We start from the raw sequence: 24,765 nt of genomic DNA, 5'->3' as shown, positions 1-24,765 counted from the left end.
TATCCCTCTGTATCTTGTGACCAAGGTACTTGGCCTTCTGCCATTTATAGTTAGATGTGCAACTCTTCAATCCCTTCCTCAAGTGCACCTGAAGATCTACTTTATTTTACTGTACTCTCCATGCCCAGCCCCAAGGACAGGAAGACTTGATAAATGCTCAATAAAAGAAGAAGAGGGGAAATGATGAAGGATAGGCAGCAAGGCAGGAAGATTTTAATGATAAGAACAATGAAAAAAAACGGTAAGGACAATGACAACAATGGTGACTGCAGCCACCAATTAAGCTCTTACATCTTTAAATGCAAAGAGTTGTCCCCTACTAACCTTGTTTTGTGTTTGTGAACAATAACTGTATCGGGTGATCTTCTCTACCTCTCTCCCATCCTTTTGGTACAGGTGACCTAAAAAGGGACTCCCACTGTCCCCTTATTACTGAGAGTCACCATCCCATTCAAATATAATCTTAGCAAACAGGGAGCTAAGTGGCTCCTGCCACCAGCTTAAATTAATTAGCCCCACCTTTGATGCTGATTAGGATCAAGATGATGATACCCTCTTGGAGCTGGTCCAAAGCACATATTAGTCACTTTAATCTGATGTGGAGAAACACGCAAAGACCCCTACACAGAGAAAAGAACAATGGCTCAGGGGGGAACGGCGGGAGAGCAGAAGGGCCCAGGCCATCTGTAGAATAACTGAGACTCATACAAAAAGAAAAACAAAATTCTCATCCAGGTTAGCAAATGTCCAACAAACAAATTAAGGCTGATTTCCACAATATCTAGAAGGTTTTTGTTTTTGTTTGTGTTTTGTTCCCAAACTCCTGGCTAGAATCCATCAGCAAGTTGTGAAATCAATTTAGTCAATAAAGATCAGAATTTTTTTTACGTTTATTTATTTTGAGAGAGTGAGAAGGCGTAAGTTGGGGAGGGGCAGAGAGAGAGGAGAGAGAAAAAGAATCCCAAGCAGGCTCTACACTGTCAGCACAGAGCCCGATGTGGGGCTTGAACGCACGAACTGTGAGATCATGACCTAAGCCAAAGTCGCTGCTTAATGGACAGAGTCACCCAGGCACCCCAAGACCAGATTTTTTTTTTTTATAAAAATTGACCAGAGGGATGCCTGGGTGGCTCAGACAGTTGGGTGTCAGACTTCAGGTCAGGTCGTGATCTCATGGTTTGTGAGTTTGAACCCCACATAAAGCTCTCTGCTGTCAGCACAGAGCCCACTTCAGATCCTCTGTCCCCCTCTCTCTGCCCTTCCCCCAGGTTCTCTCACACTCTCTTTCAAAAATAAACATAAAAAAACTGACTAGAAATTAGGAAGCCCTACTGTATTTTTTTTTTAATTTTTTTAATGTTTGTTTATTATTGAGAGACAGAGAGAGACAGAGCATGAGCAGGAGAGGGAGACACAGAATATGAAGCAGGCTCTAGGCTCCGAGCTGTCAGCACAGAGCCTGACGTGGGGCTCGAACTCACAAACTGCAAGATCATGACCTGAGCTGAAGTCGGACGCCTAACCAACTGAGCCACTCAGGTGCCCCACTACTGTACTGTTTTATAAAAAATATAATTCAGCTTTATTTTTAATATGCATGTGTGTATGTGTGTGTACTCAGTCATGATGTAAAAAATGTATTGCTGAGAGTAGAAAATGTTTTCAAAACACTGAAATAGAACATTTATGTTTATATAATCTCCAGGGATTGAAACTTTCCATTTTTTCCTAGGCCATACTCATAAAATAAGAGAATATTGGTTCTTGCCACCTGTTGCACACAACAGTTCAGTTCTTCCAAGTTCAAAACACATTTAAGAAAATATCACTGGGCACACTTCTCCTTACCATGTTCTTTATTCTCAAAAGGAAGGTAAAGGTAACTCTAGATAACCACCTACACTTTTTCTTCCTACTGGATGTTCCTATGTATACTTCTTCCTTGTGTAAGTCCCTGACATCAAGTTACAAGCCCCAAAGCTCCAGCTTTCTTAGTGGTATTTACTTATAAGTATTAACCTATAACATAAGGAAAATGATCAGTCAAGCACATTATGTTTTCACCAAGAGCATAATGTCATTCATTCATCAACAGCTTCAATTCCGAACTTGGTTGAAAATACCACCTCATGCTGTTTCGAAGGGACACATGCACCCCAATGTTTATAGCAGCACTATCAACAACAGCCAAAGTATGGAAAGAGCCCAAATGTCCATCGATGGATGAATGGATAAAGAAGAAGTGGTATATATATACAATGGAGTATTACTCGGCAATCAAAAAGAATGAAATCTTACCATTTGCAACTACGTGGATGGAACTGGAGGGTATTATGCTAAGCGAAATTAGTCAGAGAAAGACAAATATCATACAACTTCACTCATTTGAGGAATTTAAGATACAAAATAGATGAACACAGGGAAGGGATGCAAAAATTATATAAAAAAGGAGGGGGACAAAACAGAAGAGACTCATAAATATGGAGAACAAACTGAGGGTTACGGGAGGGGTTGTGGGAGGGGGGATGGGCTAAATGGGTAAGGGGCACTAAGGAATCTACTCCTGAAATCATTGTTGCACTATATGCTAACTAATTTGGATGTAAATTCTTAAAAAATTAAAGACAGTTAAAAAAAAAAAAAAACACCACCTCAACTCATCCCCTCTACACCTGAATGCTTTTCCTCAAGTTCTTTTCATTGCACATCTTTCTCAGTACCCACTGTCTTCAAACTCCAAGTACCATCCCACATCTAATATCCAGCTTTGCCTAAGACTACCCCTATGTTCGTTTATCCCCTCTGTACATTTCCTATCAAACTCAAGGTTATTTTTAGAGGTTCGATCAATAATTCTTTCATAATTGCCTAAAAGGGAAAAATAAAAACTAGAGCACTCTTATTTTCTCTTGTTACAATTTTTTAAGTAAGCTCTACAGCCAATGTGGGGCTTGAACTCGTGACCCTGAGGATCAAGAGTAGCATGCTCTACTGACGGAGCCAGCCAGCTGCCCCAGAACCATCTTATTTTCAATGTCATCCATGCTGCATGGAGGCTAGCAAAGACCCATCCCGGCTTTCAAAGATGAGCAAGGCACCCCGCTATCAAGTATTCAAGCAGAAAAGGTCTACATGGCACGCCCACTCAAATCAGCCCTTAAAACCTATCAAAAGAGAAGTTCACTCTGAATTCCATCCATCGTCCAAAGAGGTCGTCCACATTCCACCTCTCACAAGAGCACTGCCTACCACGCTGTTTTCACTGTCGACCGTTTGTGAATAGGCACAACAGGAGAAAGTCAGTGAAGGAGTCAATTCATCCAAGAAAGTGAGTCCCAGCCATATACACAGGATTCCGTGTTCTGTAGTATATTAAGCATGAGTTGAGATATTCTTCCAAAAAAAAAAAAAAAAAAAGGTTTTTGCCCTTAAATCCAAAACAACCTTAAAAAAAAGTTAGCATAAACTCAAATGATTCACTAAGTTACAGTATTTCCTAAACTCATCCTTAAGGACCTCTGTGTCTTACCAGAGGTCATCTTCTCTCAAGCTGTCCCCCTGAGTGCTGGGCTTGTCTGCTTCTCTAATATGCAATCATCCATTTAGTCTCTCAACAATTAAAAAAACGGTTTACTAACTGTGTGGTCTGGACCAGGCATTGTGTTAGGCGCAAAACATATACAAAAGATGAATAAGACACAGTCCTTGCCCTCAAAGAGCTCAGTGAAAGAATTTTGAAAGGTTTTAAACTGGGAAGAACAATGAATTGTGTCCAACAAATAAATGGAGGAATGAATAACTTGAAGTCCTTGCCCTCAAAAATATCAATCAAGTCCCAGGATGAGTAGTAAAGATGATAAAATGCTAGGAAAATGTCAAAACACAAAATCCAGGAAGCATTCCTGTAATGAGAGTACTCTGAGCCCCGAAGGATTTGGCTGTCCCCAAAAGTGGGGGGGAAGGGCAATGCAAAGGGACAGACTCCAAGGCTTGGCCTTATGATGAGAAAGAGCAGAACCTATCAGGACACCTATGCTACAGGGGACCGCCTAAACTTGCCTCATGATCCAAAAAAACAAATTCAACCTGCATGAACCTCCATAAAATTTGGAAAAACTAAAATTCAGTGTCACTTTCCTGGTCACAGAAATAAAGGCCAAGTACCCAGAGCAAACAATGAAGCAACCCGAATGGGCAAAGTGGAATGTTGGTCAGAGGCTGAAACCCAAAAATCAAACAACTGAGTAGTGGCTCTGAAAAACAAAACTCTCATGGATCACAGAAGAGGCTTTAGACATATAAACAAGCTCAGATTTCCCCAAATGCATATAAGAGCACAGGAATATTATTTGACTCCGCAGTTTGAATATTGGGGATGGGAAAGTATCGGTTTTAACTTCAAAAAGGAATCTGCGGGGCGCCTGGATGGCGCAGTCGGTTAAGCGTCCGACTTCAGCCAGGTCACGATCTCGCGGTCCGTGAGTTCGAGCCCCGCGTCAGGCTCTGGGCTGATGGCTCGGAGCCTGGAGCCTGTTTCCGATTCTGTGTCTCCCTCTCTCTCTGCCCCTCCCCCGTTCATGCTCTGTCTCTCTCTGTCCCAAAAATAAATTAAAAACGTTGAAAAAAAAATTTAAAAAAAAAAAAAAAAAAAAGGAATCTGCTAGGTGTCGTTAGTTCATTTGGGGAACATAAGGTCAAGCAAAACTACCTCCCATCTGAACCAAAGGCCATGATTTGCCAACCACACCATCCTGATGAAGCTCTTTCAAAAGGAATCTTTTATTTGAATGCCCTTTCCAACAGACAAATCCCACTTTGGAACTTCTGATTCTTAAACTAGCCCGGCAAGCAAGAGCAGTCTATGGCCAACTGCTGAAAAAGAAGAGGTAAACCTTCCACTTGGTCCTTCTGAGAGTTGAAATTGGCCGCAGAAAGAAACACAAAGTTCTCACTCCAAGAGATCAAAGAAGGCATTTTGTACCAGGAAACCGAATTCAAATTCTCATTTCCAGGAATAAAGCCACAGTGCCCAATACTTGCTTGGGAAAATAAAACAAGAGACTATGTGGACTCCAATTAAAATCTCTGATGGCTTTATTTCCCAGCCTCACCAGTTTAATGCTGTTAACATTTTACCCAGGCTTTGCTTTAACTTAAACACCAGCTTCCCATTCGGAATGGCCATACTTACCCACTGGGTAAAAAGGAAAGCGTTGTTAACACTTCATGACAGCATTTTTTGTCCCATCCTGAGCACTAGATGTATGCGACAAGGTGAGGCTGACAAGTACCAGCTTCAGCTAAGCCCAAGTCTCCCATAACCACAGTCAAGAGAAACCATGCTGCAGCCCATGCTATTATTTTAGTCACAATATTGAAATGCATGTGGCAGCAGAATAGAGAAGAGGGGACATACCGCAATCTCATTCAGGGATGACAACAATCAGCTTGCTTTAAAATTATCACCTGGGGTCTCACCAATCGGCCAACAGATTTGCATGCCTACTTCATTCACACAAGCACCAAGCTAAGCCTGTAGTCAGAATAGTGTGGTGAAATATTCCCCAAGTAATCATTATGTTAATAGTCATGTGTTTAATTTTATCTTTTTACAAAACAAAAATATGTATTATGTATGCAGGCTATGAAGTCTAAAAATAAAATCAGCACCTTTGAACCCACCGCTCAACCCAAAAACCACAGTGTCACCCACGCTCTATCATCTACCTACCTCCTCCACCCTGATCCCCAGGTTCTTGCAAAACACACACACACATGCACACACACACACACGCACGCACACACGCAAACACACACCAGGTAATCACTGTCCTGTATTTGGGGTTTTAGTTTAAGTATAAGTGCATCTTTATGTCCTATTACCAAAAAGTAAGTTGGCTTTCCAAATATGGCAGTGAAATATTGCTTCCTCTTAAAAGATGACATCTTTTAGGGTGTTTTTTTTTAAGGTCAATCACTGCTTTAAAGAAAAATACTAAATGATTGATAGACTGAAACTTAGCCATGGTAAACTCATGAAGACAGTGTATGAGTCAGTGAAATTTGGCAAACACTGGCAAAAGTGCCCAAGAACACGGGTTCCAGAGTCTCACAAACTCCTGGTTCAAATCCCCAGTCCACTACTGACCAGCTCTACAATGAGGGCAACTCGCTCAATCTTGAGAAGCCTCAGTTTCTTACCATAAACGCCTGAAATAATGATAAAAACATATGGTTGTTGTGAGCATGTAATGAAAAATGCATGTAAAGAGCTGAGCATGGTACCTCACACATGTCCAGAGCTCACCGTCATATCTGTCATTAAATTCACTCAAAACCTATCAGTGGGTTTTGCTACCATTAATAGTTTCCTTCTCTCCAATTTCTACCAAGTTGTGCATTAGATCTCTTCACATAAAAATAAAACAAGATGCAGGGATCCAAGAAAAGAACATGCACAGACAGTTCCCAGTCCTCGCTCCTCTTTGTCTAAAGTACTTTTTACACACACACACACACACACACACACACACACGTTGATCCCATCTTCACCTCATGACCTTGAATCACAGGATCATTTTTCAAATGCATTTCTGCCCTGTCCCTTCCTCCCCCAGAAGGCTGGACTACTTGATCTAACCTTACCTAGAAGTCTATCATGATCATCACAGTATTAGTTCAGGGAAATCTAGAATAAGATAGAGGCATCGTCTCTATCTACCGATTCAATCACTGTTAGCTGTTCCATGGACAGATGCAGAAAATTTAGTAAATCACTACTTTGAAAAAAAAATCATTACAATGCTATTAATGGCATTAAGTTCCCCACTTCTGAAATTAATTACATTCCCAAATAAGGCATACTACTCGATCTCTACTCGGCATCCTTAATATTCTTTTAAATTACTTAGAGATAACAAGAAACTTACTCAGATTCAAATAATCACTCTCTTCCAAGGTACAAAAGTTGTAAAACTACTACCCAAATCAAATTTTATTCAAAACCACTCTCACCATTTCAAGTAAAATTCGCCCAAACCACCAGAAAATGAGCATGAACCCCATCCATACCCATTCCAGCCCTTGATTTTTGCCAGCTATCCAGAATTTATTGCAACCTCATTCACCACCTTTGAGTGTTTGCATGAGAGGTGACAGTAGCAATGCTATTACCTACCGCACAATTCCATCAATTTAAGGCCTGCACTTTTCAGCTTCAAAAGACTTCTGTTTTGTTTTTGGTTTTTGTTCCAGGCCAGAAAACAAAAAACAACTGAATCACAAAAAACGGGATTTGGTCTTAGAAGCCAGATGGTCCAAGTCCCATCCAGGCCTTAAGATAACTTCCTGACCCACGTCCCCATCAGTGAAATAGGTGAGGTCCATATTTCACACTTAGGCATACTGTAAAGCTGGATGGCCAGACCAGTGCCTGAGGTCAGCACAAGTCTAATGTCTGCTGGCTGCCCAAGCCCGGGCCCCTGGCCAGCCACCCAGCTCCAGAGACAAGTGCCAAGACATACTATAGTGTTTCCATTTAAGGCCTGCCACTTGGATCAGCCCATCTCTGAAATTTCTTAACACCACCTTTCCAGGAAGAATTTTTTTGGGGGAAAAGGGAGGTGGTGTCTATTTTTTGCCACCGCCTTCCCTTGGGCTGTCAGAACAGTCTGCATCTCTGGGACAGGATTCTTTAAAACCACTGGGTTATATCTAAGTCACAATTAGAGGGCCTCTTTTCAAAAATATACAAACTATGTATGAGATCAGTCCTTTTTCTCATCACGTAACTCCCATCTCACACACACACACACACACACACACGCACACACACCTCAAAAAAGAAAGAAAAGAAAGCCCAATAAAATGAACAAATCCACTGATTACTACCTCTCTTTAAAAGCCAAATTAAGCACAACTTTTCAACCAAGACTTTTCTTCTGCTACTAAGTGAAATGTTTTCTTCCCTAAGTAGTTTCCTCTACAGCCTTTCTCCCATGCAAGGAGCGTTCAAAACTCCAGGGAAATGAGGGGAGGAGGGGAGACATGTCTGGCGCAAACTGGACAGACCTAAGCCAGCCTAGAACCCGAAGGAAGTTAGTGAATCCAGCGGCCCCAGAGGCCCCACATCTCTCCCCAGCGCGCCCAAGGTTCTAGCCTCACTGTTTTGGTTACAGTGTTGAAGGAAGGGTTTTAAACTTGGCAAAGTACCGTGCAACATCTGTAACCACATTTGCCTTCTGGGGATCGGGAGATGAATCCCACATTCCTGGCTTTGAAGCTTTTTGAAACTGCAGCTAGGAAGAACGGAGGGCGGGAGGGAGTTGAGCAGAGTTTATTGGCTGTCTCTCCAGCAGAAAATTCCTCTTGGAAGAGACGGATATTTTGAGGGTGGGGGTGATTAGCCCATCCCTTCACTCCGTACCAAGCTCAGCTGGGAAGGTGAGCCCGTGGCCAGGCGGCCAGATCGATTTACAAGTCAGCGGCGCACACCCTGAAGGAGTTCACTACACACACACACACACACACACACACACAGAGGCACACGCGCACACTCCGCAAACCAGAGACCCCCCACTCCATGCCTCTGTCCTCTCCCATATCCCACCAGCAGTTCAGGCCCAAAGCAAGACAGTTTTGTTCCGCGGCTGCTTCCCCCACCGAGAGTGGATGAAGCTTGGGGGAGAAAGGAATGAAAGCGAGGGGGAGGCACCGCAGACGCCCACCCTCCCACCCCCAATCCCAGCCTCTTCTCCAGCCAGGCTCCCTCCTCCCACGGTCCTCCCGGGTCCCGCGGCGCGGCCGGCGACCTGCCCTCACCTCTGGTCCCGCCGCGGCCGGGGCTGAGCCGCGGGAGGCGGAGTGCGAGCCAGCCGGGCGCTGCAGGTCGGCGCGGAGCGGCGCGGCGCGGCGCGGGGCGGGGCGGGGCGGTGCAGCCGGCGAGAGAGCCCGGAACTCTGCGGGGCCGAGGGCCGGCGGCCGGCCCCGAGCGGCGGCCGCGGCGGCTGCAGCCGGGCAGTGCGTGCGGCCACGGGCTCCCCAGCCCTCGGGCCGGCGCGGCTGGCCGAGGAGCAGCCTGGCAGCGGCGGCGGCGGCAGCGGCAGCCACCCGGGGGAAAGAGCCGGGGGAGGGAGGGGAGGCGGGGTGAAGAGGAGGAGGAGGAGGAGGAGGAGGAGGAGGAGGAGGAGGAGGAGGAGGAGGAAGGGGAGGAGGGCGGGCGGAATAAACTTCCCGAGGCGCAGCGGCACGGGCTAGGAGGGCGGCCGCGGGCGGGGCGGGCGGCCCGGGGGGGAGGCTCGCCCGAGGGGCGGCGGGGGAGACGGTCACTGAGAGTAGAAAAGTTCCCCCGGCGCGGAGGGGGAGGCTGCGGCGGCGGCGGCGGCTGCAAAGAGCAGGAGCCGGAGCGGGAGGAGCGGGAGGAGGAGGAGAAGGAAGTGGCTGCGGAGCGCTCGGCCAATGAGTGTCTGGAGCTGTGATTAACCAGGCAGCAACACATCATTTCCTCCCGGCGCGGATCCAGGGAGCCGGGAGGGAGAGGGAAGGCGGCGGGGCGGGGCCGTCCCCGCGCCCCCTGCAGGCGCCCGGCCGGGGGCGAGCCCGCCGAGCCCCGCCGAGCCTGGCCTGGCCGCCCCCGGCGCGCCCGGCGCGGTCTGGCGGGCCCGGAGGAGGCTGCGAGCGCTGCCGCCCGCGGGGCTTCTCAGAGGCGGGGCGGCGGCGGGGCAGGCCCGAGCCGGGCTCCCGCGGCCGGGGTGGGAGGAGGAGAGGCCGCGCGGCGCGGGTGAGTGCCCAGGTAGGCGCGGGCGGGGCCATCTGGACAGCTCCCGGGGGCGCGAGGGGCGGGAGGGCTGCCTCCCGGGCCCCTGGACTGCGGGCGGCGCCCGGCTGGGGTCCTGCAGGTCAGAAAGAAGCCTCAGTGTTCTCATCCAGGCCATTTCTGACCTGCCTTCAAATCCCCTTCCACTTTGCTCATTTCCTTGCAAGGTCTGGGGTTATGCAAGAGCTTACCATTTTTGCAGTCGGCCTCCTTACCGATAAAACTAAGGGGGGAGAGGGGGAGGAGGGAGCGTGCGGGGGAGGGGGCTTCTGCAGTCATCTAGCCCTGTCCTAGGCGCCAGGGGAGCTTACTGTGGAAAGGAAGGAACATTCCCCGCCGCAGAGAGGCTGACAACCTCGGTCCTTAGATACACAAAAACACTCCAGTGTTCTAATATTATCCAGAGCATCAAAAAGGCATGCGAGGATCAAATTTTGCATGGTGCCTGCTGAGTGTAAGGAAAGCACCAAGCCATTTCCTCTGCCCTCTGGAAGCTTATAATGTACAGTCCTATCACAAAGCAAAATAAAAGCATGAAACCAATAAATGGGGATACCATAAAGTATTTTTATCTCTACAGGTTCATTCATGCAGCAGGCATTTATTGGGTGACTGCAGTACTGCAAAGGTTGCAAAGGAAATGGAAGATCTGGTCCCTGCAGGTCAGTTTACAATCCAATTAGGAACGCAAGGCATATATACGTGAAACATCTAGAAAATCATACCCAGGTATTATATAAGCAAAAAGATGTAGAAGGGGGGGGGGCATTTTTTCATAAAGGGAAAGACAATACCTGTATGCCTGGTGAGAATCAGGAGTGGAAATTCCAGGTCAATCAAGCAAAAGTGCCTATATGCATACCTACTCTGTAGAACATTAGAACAGGGATCTCAGTGTCACTTAATTGAAGCTCTGCCATTTATAAACTGTGTGACCTTGGGCATGTATTTAACCTCTATGAAGGGAATAAAGCCTGTTTCCAGGTTTGTTGTGTGATTCAAATGAAATTACACTTACATAAATGCTTCTCAAGGTGCTGTGTGAATGTTCCTCAATTGGGTACGTTTCTGGAGCTCTCATTTTACTGGCCTCTTCTTGGTGGCTTTGTAGTCTCCCATAGGCTGTAAGCTCCATGAGGGCAGGGGCCAGGTTTGGTGGTGTTCACTGTGTATCATCATCATGCCTAGCAGAGTGGCACATGTGGGTGCCCAGCAAAAGTTTGCTGAATAAGTGAATAAATGAACTAATGAATCCTGCTATGCTTTTAACTGTTCATTTTATGTGTTCCTTCAGTAGTGGTCTTGTGTGACTGGCTCAATGCAAAACCCTCTAACTCGACCTTCCTGTGACTAACTTGTATTCCAGGAGACTATCTGGGAGGATTCAAGGTAGTTCTTGTGGCCTTGTAACAATAAATTGATGATTGCACATGTGTGTACATGTGCATGTGTGTGTGTGAAGCAGGAGGATAGATACGCAAGGGTATAGCCCGTCACACAAGCCCTAGCCACACAAGGATACAGCCCAGATACAGTCCTTTGCCTTTGGATACCTTAATCCAGAGTTGCTCAACCTAGGTACTATTGACATCTTTGGCTGGATAATTGCTGTGGGGTGTGTTCTGTGCATTGTAAAATGTTTTGCAGCATCCTTGACCTCTATCCATTAGATACAAACAGGATGCCTTCTCTCCACAGCTGTGACATAGTTTTTACTTTTTTGGTTAATGTTGATTTATTTTTAAGAGAGAGAGAGAGACAGAGCAGGCGCAGGGGAGGGGCAGAGAGAGAGGGAGACAGAGAATCCGAAGCAAGCTCCAGGGTCTGAGCTGTCAGCAACGTGAGGCTTGAACCCACGAACCATGATATCATGACCTGAGCTGAAGTCAGACACTTAACCGACTGAGCCACCCAGGCGCCACCTCCCCACTGTTTAACATTTAAACATGCCTCCAGACATTGCTAAATGTCCCCTGGAAGCAAAATTGCCCCCGATTGGGAACTAGTGCCTTTACCCCAACATCTAATCCATTGATTTAACTCTGGTGGAGAAATCACACAAGTAAAGTAACTTGAAAGAAATACATCTTCTGTTATTCCAAGATTCTTAGATCTCTTCCATCATATGTTTCAAGGAGCACGACTCTTGTTAATTAATTGCCTGCTGCATTGTGAATTGGCATCTCTTCTGTTTTCTGCATATCCTCCTCCTTTACACCCAGATCAACATGTTCATTTCTAAAAGTCAACAGCTTTCAAAAACTATTAGGAAACAGAGTCTTGAGCAACCTAAGAGTCCTGTATAATATTTTCCTATAAAATTTGGAGGATTCGTTCCATAAAATTTTGCAGCAAGTGTCCCTGTTACAATTAAGCTCTTGGACTTACCGCACAGCCTCTCTGCACTCAGATTGTAAGTGATATAGAATATAAATTGTGATATTTAGAATTTTTTTCATTTAAAATATTTAAGTAACTACTTTGAGTGATTTTTCTTTCATCCTGAAGCCATTTCTCTTTGGTACCGAAATAGTTCTCCTTTCATAGTGGTATAGAGAACGTGGTTTATTAAAACCTATAAAGCGAACCTATATCAGCTTAGTTGTACATATCAGCTTCCAGAAGCAAGTTCTTTAGAATGTTTGGATGTTTAGAGCTGGTGTTGTTGTTGAAAATCCTGATGGGCTGATAAGCTGCTGTTTAGTTTCTAAAGATTTCTTGAAATAAAAAATAAAGATTAATGGTTGAAGAAATGAACTAATTCTGATAAGTCTGTTCACTCAGTATGGGCATGTAGAACCAACAACAACAACAACAAAAAAACCCTGTTCCCAGCACACATCAGTACTGTGTTTACAAGGTGAGCAGACATTTTTGTTCAGCAAGACAATATCATCTGTCTCATTAAATAAAGTTATTTGAAACATTGGTTTTATAGCTTTGTTCGTATTTCATTTTGGTTTTACAGTTCTGTAATGGTTATAAGCATATGGAGATTAGTTCACATCCAGTTTAGTGATTATTCACACTTAAGTTGAGCATTGAAGACAAGGTAGGCATCCAAACTGCTTAAAAAGAGGGCAGACTTTGAGGGTTGGATGTGGCTTATGGGAAAACAATTCCTGTTTTGTTAGACTGGAAGTAGGACTCCTACTCCAGGGATCTCCAAGTTTTCTATAGAATCCATGGAATTTGTGGTTTTGCTTCAGTTAATGATATTTTTAAAAGAAATTAATATCATGTTAATATGATGCATATTCTGGGTCATACGAATATCATGTAGCCATGATCCCACTACCCGTTTTTTGCCATGTACCTATAAGAATATGTAGTTTATTGAAATGATACTTTTATAAATATAATTTAAGACATCACTGAAGGTCTGTGGAGATTGTTTTCTTTTTAAAGGTGTCCTTTATAGGACTCAAATTATGAGAAACAGTGACCCAGCTGCGTCATAACTATCCTTGGAAAATGATGAATTTATTGAATGACAATGATATGGAATTTATTCCTAATCCTAAGGCCCATAAGAAACCATTATTGCTTTCCAAAGATGGAAGTAACTGGATCAGAACAGCAGGGCGATAGAAGAGAAAATCATAACCTGTTAGGGTCACTAGAAATCCTATCAGTCGTGGCACCCTTTCCCCAAAAGGTAAACATTTAACCAGTCAGGACAGACACTTGTTTATCTTCCAGTTAAACTTTCCCAGGTGTAGGAATGACTCATTAATTGTTCATTTCATACAAGACCTTTTTGGCCACCCACCATATTCAGGGAACTGTGTTTGCTGCTCAGGGAGTCCTCAAGCTGCCTACAGCTGCTTCCCACTGGGAAAGTTAATCCAGACACTCTGAGCACAGCGGGTTACATGCAAACTAGCATACAACTATGGGCTGACCATGTGATAAAAGAGGCATTACAAAACCATTGCAGAAAGGAAAGATTATTCATTCAGCAGTGTTGAGGCACCAGGAAAGTAAACTGTTAGTGCTCCCTCTCACACCATTCCTGAAAATATCTCCAGAGGGAATAAGAATTAACTATTTTTTTTAACTGTAAGTTAACTCAAAGCAAATATAGGTAGATGCTCATCTTCGGATGGGAAAAGGACTTTGTACGTAAAAGCTATAAATAAGATTGGCTGACTTGACTTTGTCTCCCAGCCAAGTACTAAGTACTAACCAGACCCGACCCTGCTTAGCTTCTGAGATCAGGTGAGATCAGGCACGTTCAGGGTGGTATGGCCGTAGACTGGTTGACTTGACTTTGTAAAAATTTTTCCCTAAATTTTTTCTTAGGAAACAAATAAAAGGAGGGGAAAAGCCAAGTAGTGAAGCTACCTACAACCTATACTCAAAGGGTTAAAATCTTTAATATATTAAAAAAGAAAAACTTATGAATCAACAAAATGCACCCTTTAATAGCTGGTCAGATGTTATGAATAGACAAAAACAAAATTATTATGTGTGAATATTAGGGAAAAAGTTTAAAGATTCAAGGAAAGATAATATAAACAAAACTGAGATAAAATATTCCAGATAATTTTTCAGCAAATGAACATATTCCCTATTGGTAAGATTGACTTTATAAAGGATGCTCAGTTGTTGCGGAGAGAGTAAACTGGAAAACAATTTCTTGAAGATAATTAGTAGGTGATATGTATCAAACCCCTTAAACATATTTCTACCCTCTGACACTTTAATCCCATGTCAGGAACTTATGCTATGAAAATAATCATCAATCACGCAAAGATTTGTATAAAATGATAATCATCTACTAATTTTGGAAATGCCAACAATAAAGCACAAACTGAAAAAAACGGATGATAAAGGTTATATTTTGGTTCCATAATGCTTATAAATACACGAATCTCTCATGTTCACATATCCTTAAAGGTGAGAAACTAGAGGAAAATATTCCATGATGTATAGTAACTATCTTTGCATCATGGATATGTTTGACTTTTATGTTCTTCTTTACACAGGTCTATGGGTTCCACCCTCTCTATAACATTACTTTTATAAGCAGAAATTAAAAAAAAAACACATTATAAAAGGAGAAATGCAGGGTGCCTGACTGCTCAGTCAATAGAGCATGAGACTCTTGATAGTTCAAGCCCCACTTGGGCCTAGAGCTTACTGAAAAATTCATTCATTAATTAATTAAAATAAAAGTGGAAATGCACATATTTTAAAAGAGTCTGGCAATCATGGAACAAAACCTAACTGGTGAAAGTTACATATAAATTTATACTTGCGAAGTGGGAGGTAGGGTGTAGAGAATGGAATTCAAATTTGGCATTTTCTGTGCTCTGCAGGAAGGTGTATTTCTTTCAGAAAATCATTTCCCGGAGGGCTCAGCCTTATCTCATCCTTTGCCTGCATCTCAGTCTGTGACCCATTTCCTTGTAACCTTGAGGGCTAGATGCTCATCAGGACTGTCCGTGGTCTTGCTCACATTCTGAAGCTGCTTGAGTTTCTAATTTACTTAACTACGGTTAATTTAGCTACGTGGCGGAGATGTGGATTTTAAAAGCTAGTCCTGTGGATGAATGCCCTCAGGACTATCAAATTAATTTCTTCCTCAAATTAAACAAATATATTTCAAATATAATTGTGTGGTTCTTGGTAGAATCCAACATCACAGAGGCTTTTCATTTTTAGGGAACATTCTTTTGCCTGATTGGTCCCTCTGAGCATTGGCATCATGAAGACATTTTCATGGATAAGAAATCAAATTAATTTTCCAAGTCCTAGTGTAGCCCCACTCTACCAATATCTAAAATCTAAAGGCTTCCTTTTTATTAACCTACTTTTGTTTAATGAAACTCCAGAGATCAGCTGCTAAGGTTAATTACATATAGCAGAGAACTAGCTATGTGACCTCAGGCAGATAACTTCAGACTGTAGAGCCTCACTTCTCCTCAGGTGCAAAGTAAGGGATGGGTTGCATTTTGGAGGTCTCTCTGTTTTGAAATTACACAACTTGAGTTGGAAGTCCTAAAGAAGCTTATTATCTGAAGTTGCGGATGCTGCATTTGACATTTCTGGGAGCGAAGAGCTTAAGACTTCCAGGAACTGACAGAAGCCAGGGTGATAGGAATCAAAGGACCACGTGGACAAATGGCCTTAGAGAGGACTGAGGCGGCCTGGCCCAGTCATGCAGGTCTCAGAAGAAATGTGCAAGGGAAGGGACTGAAAGGGGCTAAGCAAGGGACTGAGTGACAAGCTTGCTTAATTAACATTACTTATCATTACAACCAAGATATGTATGTTCTTCCATTAGCAAGATTTCCCCGGACGATTATTTTGTTTAAAAAAGAAATACAAAATATGCATGTGTGCAAAAGGATATATTGTATGGAGAAAAATAAATTCCAGAACTACCAGCTTCTCAGCTAGCCACTTCCCTCCCCTAATGCCAGCTTCTCTATATCCTTATAGAAACGCGGTAGGCATGTGAAACTATACCCATATTCCCATTTGCTTTAACAGGGATAGTAGCATACCATACACTCGGCTATCCTTTGCTCCCGTATTTATCAATATAACAGCATATCTTGATAAATACTTTGCTATTATAACAAAGCTATTATACCAAATTTCTGTTATTGTGCCCCACGCAGGGAAGCAGAGACTCGTGGAATCTAAAATTGGAAGGAACCAAGATCTCATCTAGTCCTAGTTCTGTCTCTTACATATAAAAAAGTTTGTCCCTGCAGGGGACCTGGCTGGTTCAGTTGATAGAGCATTCACCTCTTCGTTCTTGATCTTGGGATCATGAGTTCAAGCCCCACGTTGGGCATAGAACTTATATTTTAAAAAAGGGGGTGGGCTCCTGGGTGGCTCAGTCTGTTAAGCATCAGACTCTTAGTTTCAGCTCAGGTCATGATCTCACGGTTTGTCAGTTCAAGCCCCCCAGTCGGCTCTCATGTTGACCGTGCAGGACCTGTTTGGGATTCTGTCTCTCCATCTCTCTCTGATCCTCCCCCAGTCGTGCTCTCTCTCAAAATAAATTAAAAAAAAAAAAAAGTTTGTTCCTGAAAAATCCTGTGATTCCTCAAGTTCTCATGGCTCCTTAAAGGAAGGCTGGAACTGGAACTTGGTTGTCCTAATCATCCTTTGGTTTGATTATACTTTTTGTTTGTAAAGTTATACATGTTATAATTAAAAATATTTTTCAAATGGTATGCATCGTATGATCTGATTTTCATTCTTTAAGGAAGTATGTATGATGCACAGAAAGGAGACTATAAGGCTATACACCAAGATGCTGGCAGTAGCCATCTTGGGATGATAGCAATACAAGGGATCTTTCACTTTTTTATTTTTTACAGCAACTTCATTGAGATACAATTCACATACCATTCAGTTCACTCACTTAAAGTGTACAATTCAATGGTTTTTAGTATATTCACAGAGCTGTGCAAATATCACTACAATCAATTTTAAAACATTTTTATCACCCCCAAAAGAAACCCTATGTACATCACCATATTTACACTTTTTATTCTTGTGTCGTATTTCCAAAACATTTTGCAGTGATTGTTATTTTTGTAATAAAAATAAATCTATTAGAAAAAAATTAAAATAGGGGTGCCTGGGTGGCTCAGTCGGTTGGGTGTCCGACTTCAGTTCAGGTCATGATCTCACAGTCCGTGAGTTCAAGCCCCATGTCAGGCTCTGTGCTGACAGCTCGGAGCCTGGAGCCTGTTTCAGATTCTGTGTCTCCCTGTCTCTCTGCCCCTCCCCTGCTCATGCTCTGTGTCTCTCTGTCTCAAAAATAAATAAAGAAATAATTTTTTAAATTTTTTTTTAAAAAACTTAAAAGAACAAAAAAAAAGAAAAAAATTAAAATAATGCCATATTTGCTATAAAAACCCAGAGAGAAAATACAGAAAAGTATTTCAAAGAAAGTAAAATTACTTAATTTTACTATTTCCAATATAAACAGATGTAATATTTTGGATAATTTTCTTTTTATCTTTTCTGTTGATATACATTATATTATACATAAATACGCATTGTTTTCCTTGCTCTTCTTCATTATATTATGAACATTTTCCTAGGTTATTAGATACTCTCTGAGAGTATGATTTTTGGATTGATTTAAACCCCTGAAGTTATCATGTTTGACAGCATTGCATTGTTTTCTTAGGATAGTTTCCTAAAAGTAAGAATCTAGGTCATATTTCCAATTGCTAGGTGGTTTGAACTGTTTCCAGGGGCTTGTCCCACTCACCACACCCCTTACTGTCTCTGTTACTACCCTCTCTATTATACTTGCCAATTTGGAAATTTAAAAAAATTCTGTTTTCATTTGCACTTATTTGATTGCTAATGAGTTACCACGTTGCTCATAAATACATCAACTGTTTGTATTTTTCCAATTTTCTTTTCAGTTAATGCCCTTTACCTATTGTTCCATTGGAATGTTAGCGTCATTTTTATTGGTAAGAATATAGAGAGCTTTCTCTTTTTCTTTCCTGCTGAGCACTGAGCACGTAGACATTCCAATCTATTAATAACTTCTAAAGATTAACTTGGTTTCCAGTCATTATTTCCCACATCTTTGCAGTGGGACTGGCTACCTTTCTTTAGGGGGACTCTGCATTTCTAGCGTACTAAAGAGATTGCTAGGGATGAGGTAGGGACCAGTCTGTGTAGTTCCTTACATTTTGATAAAATGGTTGTTTGCCAATTTCATTCTAAAGCTCCCCAGAATATATTTACTACCAATAATATAAAAACGGCATTAATAAGCTTTGATTTTCCCAAGTAGCCATATAGGTTGTGTTCAACCAAATTCATCAGTCCCTATAAGGGATAATGACATCAATGCTGGATCAAACAGCACAAGGGTGTAGAAGATACACCTACATCTCACTTCACTTTTCTCTCCAACAAGCATGAGTGGTGACACCAATGAACAGTCTGAAGTTTAAGTCTAACTCAGGTCCTCTTGATGCTCCACACAGAGCACTAAAGGTTATCAGACTCTCCAGTTTCTAACAGAGATCCTATCTGGAAGAAAGGAAGTAAACGTCTCACTCTTTAAACAGCTAAACAGGGGCACCTGGGTGGCTCGGTCAGTTAAGTGCCCCACTCTTGATTTCGGTTAATTTCAACTCAGGCTAGAATCTCATAGTTATGAGGTCGAGCCCCGCATGGGGCTCTGCACTGACAATGCAGAGGCTGCCTGGGATCTTCTCTCTCCCTCTTTCTCTCTGTGCCTACCCCGCGCTTGCTTGCTCTCGCTCTCTCTCAAGACTAAATAAATAAAGTTAAAACTAAATAAATAAAAATAATAAACAGCTAAAGATGTTATTACATCTAAGATCTGATTACATCTAAGAAACTGGAGTTGCAAAATATGAAAACATCTGAATCTCTCGATAATGGAATGGACCTTGGAAAACAAAAGAAATACACAAACACCAAGGAAAAAGTGTTGATGAGAGTGATTATTCATGGATATAAAATGGCCATATAATGTATTTGATTACAAAAAAAAAAAAAAGAGAGAGGAAAAAGGCAATTTATTGATCTGGGTGAACATACCACAACCTCATGTAGAGCTGAGATGAGCTTTTCATTTACCCAGGCTTACTCTGCTGCTGCTAAAGGTCGGGGTTTCCTGTTGACAAATCAAGTGTAGATTTGGTGACAAATTTGTTCTGTTCATCAGAAGTTCTTCCACTGTGAATTGTCTACTTCTTGGTTTTCACTGATATATCAGGCATCGATCAAATGTAATAACCAGAACATAGCCTTAATTTGATATTACTTGATTTTGAAAATCAAAATAGCTTTATATTTTGTTTTTATTTTTTTAATGTTTATTTTTTAGAGACAGTGAGAGAGCGAGACAGAGCATGAGCAGGGGAGGGGCAGAGAGAGAGGGAGACACAGAATCTGAAGCAGGCTCCAGGCTCTGAGCTGTCAGCACAGACCCCGATGCAGGGCTCGAACTCACTAACCACGAGATGATGCCCTGAGCTGAAGTCAGATGCTCAACCAACTGAGCGACCCAGAAGCCCCTGAAAATGGCTTTATATTTTGACAGCCATCACTATTCAGTCTTTGAAATACAATGATGGGGTTTTCTATTTTGAAGAAAATTTAGAAATGATTTAATACAGCTTCCAGGTTTCTTTTTCCTTTTTTAAAGATTTCATGATATGGGTGTTTCTTTTTAATGACAATTTTCGAACAGAAAATAATCAGAATAAACAGAATAATCAGAAAGAGAAAAAAATAGAATAAACCCCATATACCTAGCACCTGGGTGAGCAATGATCAAGATTAGCCTGCACACATTGCCCCCCACCTTAGCTTTTGCAAATTATTTGAAAGTAAACTTCAGCCACCATGGCATTCCATTCCTATGCATTTCAGCAAGCATGTCTAAAACATATGGACATTTTCTTACCCAGCCATAATGCCATTATCAAACCTAACAAAATTAATGATTACTTGGTACATTCAATTCCCAGTTGAGATTCTAATTGCATCGACTTTCTCAGAGAAGTCTTTTATCAGATCAGAACGCAGACAATGACTTTTTATCATTTGGCTGTTTGGCGTTTTATAAAGTCTCCTTTAATTTTGAGATCAATTCATCCTTCCATCCTCCCCCCAACTCCACTCCGTTTTGTTGGTAGTGGTGGTGGTGACGCCATCAGTTTGTTGATAAGATCAGCTCAATGGGCTTCTCCATTTTACTTTCTGTTGAAGAGATGCAGGCTTAAATCATGAATCCCCCCAGAAGAGGTAGTGAATCAATACAGAGTGGAATCTCCTAATCCCATTCTATCACACCTTCCCCATATACCGTGTTGCTATCCCACAGTTTTACACCATCTCTGTCTTTAGCGTTCTGGTGGTTCAGAAAACATTAGAAACGTTTTTAAACTCTACTTCTGCCACGTTTGCTGACATTTAAAATCCCCAGTATTTTCCAAAAGTTAGTCAGGACTTAGAATTTGCAGCTTGCTTTTCCCTAAGGCCTGGCCCATTAAAGTTACTCTATAACTGTTACTTTCTGAAAAAATGCCAAAACTAATTCAGAGACTCAGGTTGTCCAAAAAACAAAACAAAACAAAAAATCTCATAGCGGACCAATGAAAAGTGCTACTGCTTTCACTGGGAATGGGAAGCAAAACTACTCCAACAAAATTGCACAGACACACAGACCAAAAAGTAGACTCAAGCACTAAAGACGTAGAAAACCTCAAAGACAAATTGACTTACTATAGCCTATTTTAGTCAAGCAGGGTATATATTTTTCTGTTGATGATATGACTAGGACGTGAAATAAAGTGTGGTCATCGACACTTTATATGTTCCCAAGAAGCATGGAGGTAGAGGGGACATGGTGGAATTGAGAGCAGAAAAAACTCCTCATTCATTTCTTACAGCCTCCAGAGAAGATGGAAAGAAAAAACAAAAACTTAAATCCATTTCAGCAGCTCTGGCTTTGTCCTTTTTAACAAGTCAACCAACAAATCATTTCTTTAAAGCCAGTTTTAGCTATTACAGACTTTTATTTGCATATGCTCCATGCATTCTTCCTGTGTTCTAGAATTCTGATTAGGAATTGTTGCTTTCAACCACCACAACTTCCTCACATAAAAATGAAAAATTCTTGGCTACATTTTCCCCTCCTTCCTTATTAGGCTGTTAAAACAGGGGTCACCTACCACTTTGTGGGGTTTGTTTATTTCAATCCTTAAATATATCTGAAGAGATTTTAAAATATTACTTGTTACAGTGGAATAGATTCTGCATGGTTGCTGCTGAGTCTTTTTTTTTTTTTTTTTTTAGAAAGAAGGAGGAAAAAACCACATTGTTTTGAAAAAACATGTTTTTAAAATAATTTTATAGATTGCAGATTTTGTAAATGATCATGTTAATTGTTGGAAGGGGGTTCCCAACCTTGTTAATGTCCCCTTAGCATTAGGCTTTTGTTCCCCAGCGTTGAATATGTCATTTTCTCCCACAGACTGCATTTCTAGGGGTATAATTGCTGTCTCCATGTAAAAGACAACTCATGTGCATAAATTTCCACTCACTGAAACAAGACTCTGCCTCCCCTAATTTTAATGCAGATGTGATCCAGGGGGTAGAGTTACACTTACTTCCCCAAGCAAAATGAAACAGATTACACATTAAATATTGTCTTTGGAACCAGGTGCACAGAAACAACCAATTACCTAGACAGCTCATCAAGTCCTGATATGTTTACCACATTGTTTTTTGTTTTCTCTTTAAACATTTGGTGAATTATTCTGAGGCTTTCATTTCTCTATAATGAACAGAATATGCTTATTAATAAAGGTCCCTTTTGTGTGATTCATTACAGTTGACTCACAAAAGCCTTTAAAACCATGTCTGAAAGTTTCTGAACTGAACTTGAGTTCCCGTGAAGACAAAGCCTTATTGCTACAAAGAGGCTACTGCTTCTGGTTCGTCTTCTTTCCTAAATAATGGATATCCAAAAATCACTTAAAGGAGAAGGGACGTGAATTTTTGGAAAAGAGACAGAGGGAGGGTGCTTCTGTTCCCCCATTAGATATTTGGAATTGTTCATACTTAAATAACAGTATCCATATTATCAGGTTTTGGTCACTGCTCATTATAGCCTCTTGAATTTTGTGCATATCATTACTTCTTTGGGATTTTTAATTAATTGAAAATGCTGATGAATTCAAGAGCTCTTTCAAGACTCATTCCTGTTATTCCAAGAGACTTTTACCACTTCCTGAGGAGGGACTGTTTTAGATTTCCACAAAGTCATTAACCTCCCAAAGAATGTGAAGAATAAATAGAATGGGGTGGTGCAAAGATGTAATGGGTACAAACTCTTAGGAAGGTCGAAGGCAGGGGGTCTGTGCGGGTGTGCCTGGTGGTGAACAGAGGGGAGGGAGGGTTGGGCATAGGGAGGAGGAAGATGTTTTTGGAAACCTTACGGAAAGGCTTAGTGGTGAATGGCCTGGAGATCAACCATCTGCTGATGGAGTGGTTATGCACCACTGACTTACTGAGGGTATCCCAGTCTTTAAACTATGTATCCTCTGAGCTTCCGATGGAAGTTAGGGGGAGCTCTAAGCAAAGTAGGTGAAAATGTACAACAGAAAAAATTCTACCTGTGCGTATGCAACCAGGTTGCAGAAACTGGGCATAAATTTTATGTGCTTCTTTTTAATAAAACAATTTGAGACATTTTAGAGAAGGTGAAACTTACAGGTGTGGGAATAGAAAAAAAAATACTTGAAATACGGACAATGCTGAAAGTTACCCTCATTCATTAGGGTCAAATTGGAAGTTGGTATAAGGTCTGTGGAGGATAATTTGACATTATATTGCAAAATTACAAATGCACCTATCCTATGATCTTGCAATTCCATTCTAGATTCCTAATTTCCTGCACATATCCTCACCCACCTATGAAATGATGTATGTACAAAGTTTTCATTGCAGCGTTACATGCGAAAGTAAAAGGTTGAAAACAACCTAAATGTATTTTTTTTATTTTTTTTAATGTTTATTTATTTTTGAGACAGAGAGAGACAGAGAGTGAGCAAGGGAGGGGCAGAGAGAGAGGGAGACACAGAATCCGAAACAGGCTGCAGGCTCTGAGCTGTCAGCACAGAACCTGATGTGGGGCTTGATCCATGAACCATGAGATCATGACCTGAGCTGAAGTCAGACGCTCAACCAACTGAGCCACCCAGGCACCCCAACAACCTAAATGTTTATGGATAGGACACGGTCCCTAAATTATGATACATTCTTACAGTGGAACACCATGAAGCTTTTACACTTGATCTTAGCCAAAAGGTTGAGAAGCGATCCCATGAAGCTTTTAAAACAAAATAACGAAGTTCTGAATGTATTGATATGATTGAGCTCCTCAATATAGTGGTTAAGTGGGAGGGGGGTGGGGAAGCAAAGTTCAGGAAATTGAATTGCATGCTATCATTTGAGTTAAAAAGGAGAAATAGCCATGTATATTGGCTAGTACAACTGGACAAAAATTCTTGAAGACAGTGGTGGGTGAGTGGGAATGGAAACAACAGAAAGGCAGGGGAAAGGTGTTTCACTACTTTGAACAGGAAAAAGTTCAAAGTTTAGAAGAAAAAAATTGCTAGGTCTGGAGTGAGGCAGGCCTGGTTCAGTGGACCAGTTTTAGCCCTTTCTGACACCATAAACATCATTTCCTTGTCTGCAAAGTAGAGAAGATAATATTACCTGTCTCATGAGGGAGCCGAAGATATTAAACGACGGTACACATACAGTGTGGGGTGGTGTGGTCCCTCGATATGGTCAGTAAGTGCAATGGGTTTCCATTACTCTTCTTATTAATACATCTCCACCTTTCTTACAAATCACTGGGTATTTGGGGGAAAGGGTGGAAAAATCACAGTGGAAGTTAAGGCAATGATTACATTTTCATCTCCAAAGGGGTCTGCTGAAGGAATCAGTATCATCAAAACTATTTTGGGACACCTGGGAGGCTCAGCATGAGTCTTTGGCTCAGATCATGATCTCTCAGTTTGTGGGTTCGAGCCCCACATCGGGCTCTGGGCTGACAGCTCAGAGCCTGGAGCCTGCTTCGGATTCTGTGTCTCCCTGTCTCTCTGCCCCTCCCCTGCTCCTGCTCTGTCTCTCTCTCTCTCAAAAATAAATAAACATTAACAAAATCGTTTTTAAACATTTATAGACCACTTCTCTGTACCTGGCATTCTTCTCTTCGCAATTAACAAATAAGGACCCTCTCCTGGGTTTCCTATCATGTGCATCTCTTTCCAAGTTCTGAAGGAAACTGGAAAGACACTTATTTGTCTGACTTGGGGCAAGTGCCTTGCTCAAGGCCAGTCAGTGATGGCCACACTGGAAATGTCAGCACTCACAGAAACCACATTGTTGGAGCAGGGAAGGGA

General features: G+C 42.1%; 2 protein-coding genes across 2 annotated transcripts in view; one reads left to right on the top strand and one right to left on the bottom strand.

Moving 5' to 3' along the window:
- The window catches only part of ACVR1 (activin A receptor type 1), a 145,377-nt gene extending 136,452 nt beyond the window's left edge, over window positions 1-8,925 (bottom strand). The window contains exon 1 of the mRNA XM_060626764.2: window positions 8,821-8,925. The gene's annotated coding sequence lies outside the window, so the exon portion shown is untranslated. The remainder of the gene's footprint in view (window positions 1-8,820) is intronic.
- Window positions 1-24,765, top strand: part of LOC144617018 (uncharacterized) — a 103,802-nt gene that overhangs the window by 38,810 nt on the left and 40,227 nt on the right. The window contains exons 4-5 of the mRNA XM_081796404.1: window positions 8,759-9,790; window positions 10,395-10,476. Coding sequence (XP_081652530.1) covers window positions 8,759-9,476 — 718 coding nt within the window. The 3' untranslated portion in view covers window positions 9,477-9,790; window positions 10,395-10,476. The remainder of the gene's footprint in view (window positions 1-8,758; window positions 9,791-10,394; window positions 10,477-24,765) is intronic.

The sequence above is a fragment of the Panthera onca genome, chromosome C1 (assembly GCF_046562875.1).
Source record: "Panthera onca isolate mPanOnc1 chromosome C1, mPanOnc1 haplotype 2, whole genome shotgun sequence".
Taxonomy (NCBI): Eukaryota; Metazoa; Chordata; class Mammalia; order Carnivora; family Felidae; genus Panthera; species Panthera onca.
Note: the sequence above shows the minus strand (reverse complement) of the source record. Positions and strands in the feature narration are given on the sequence as shown.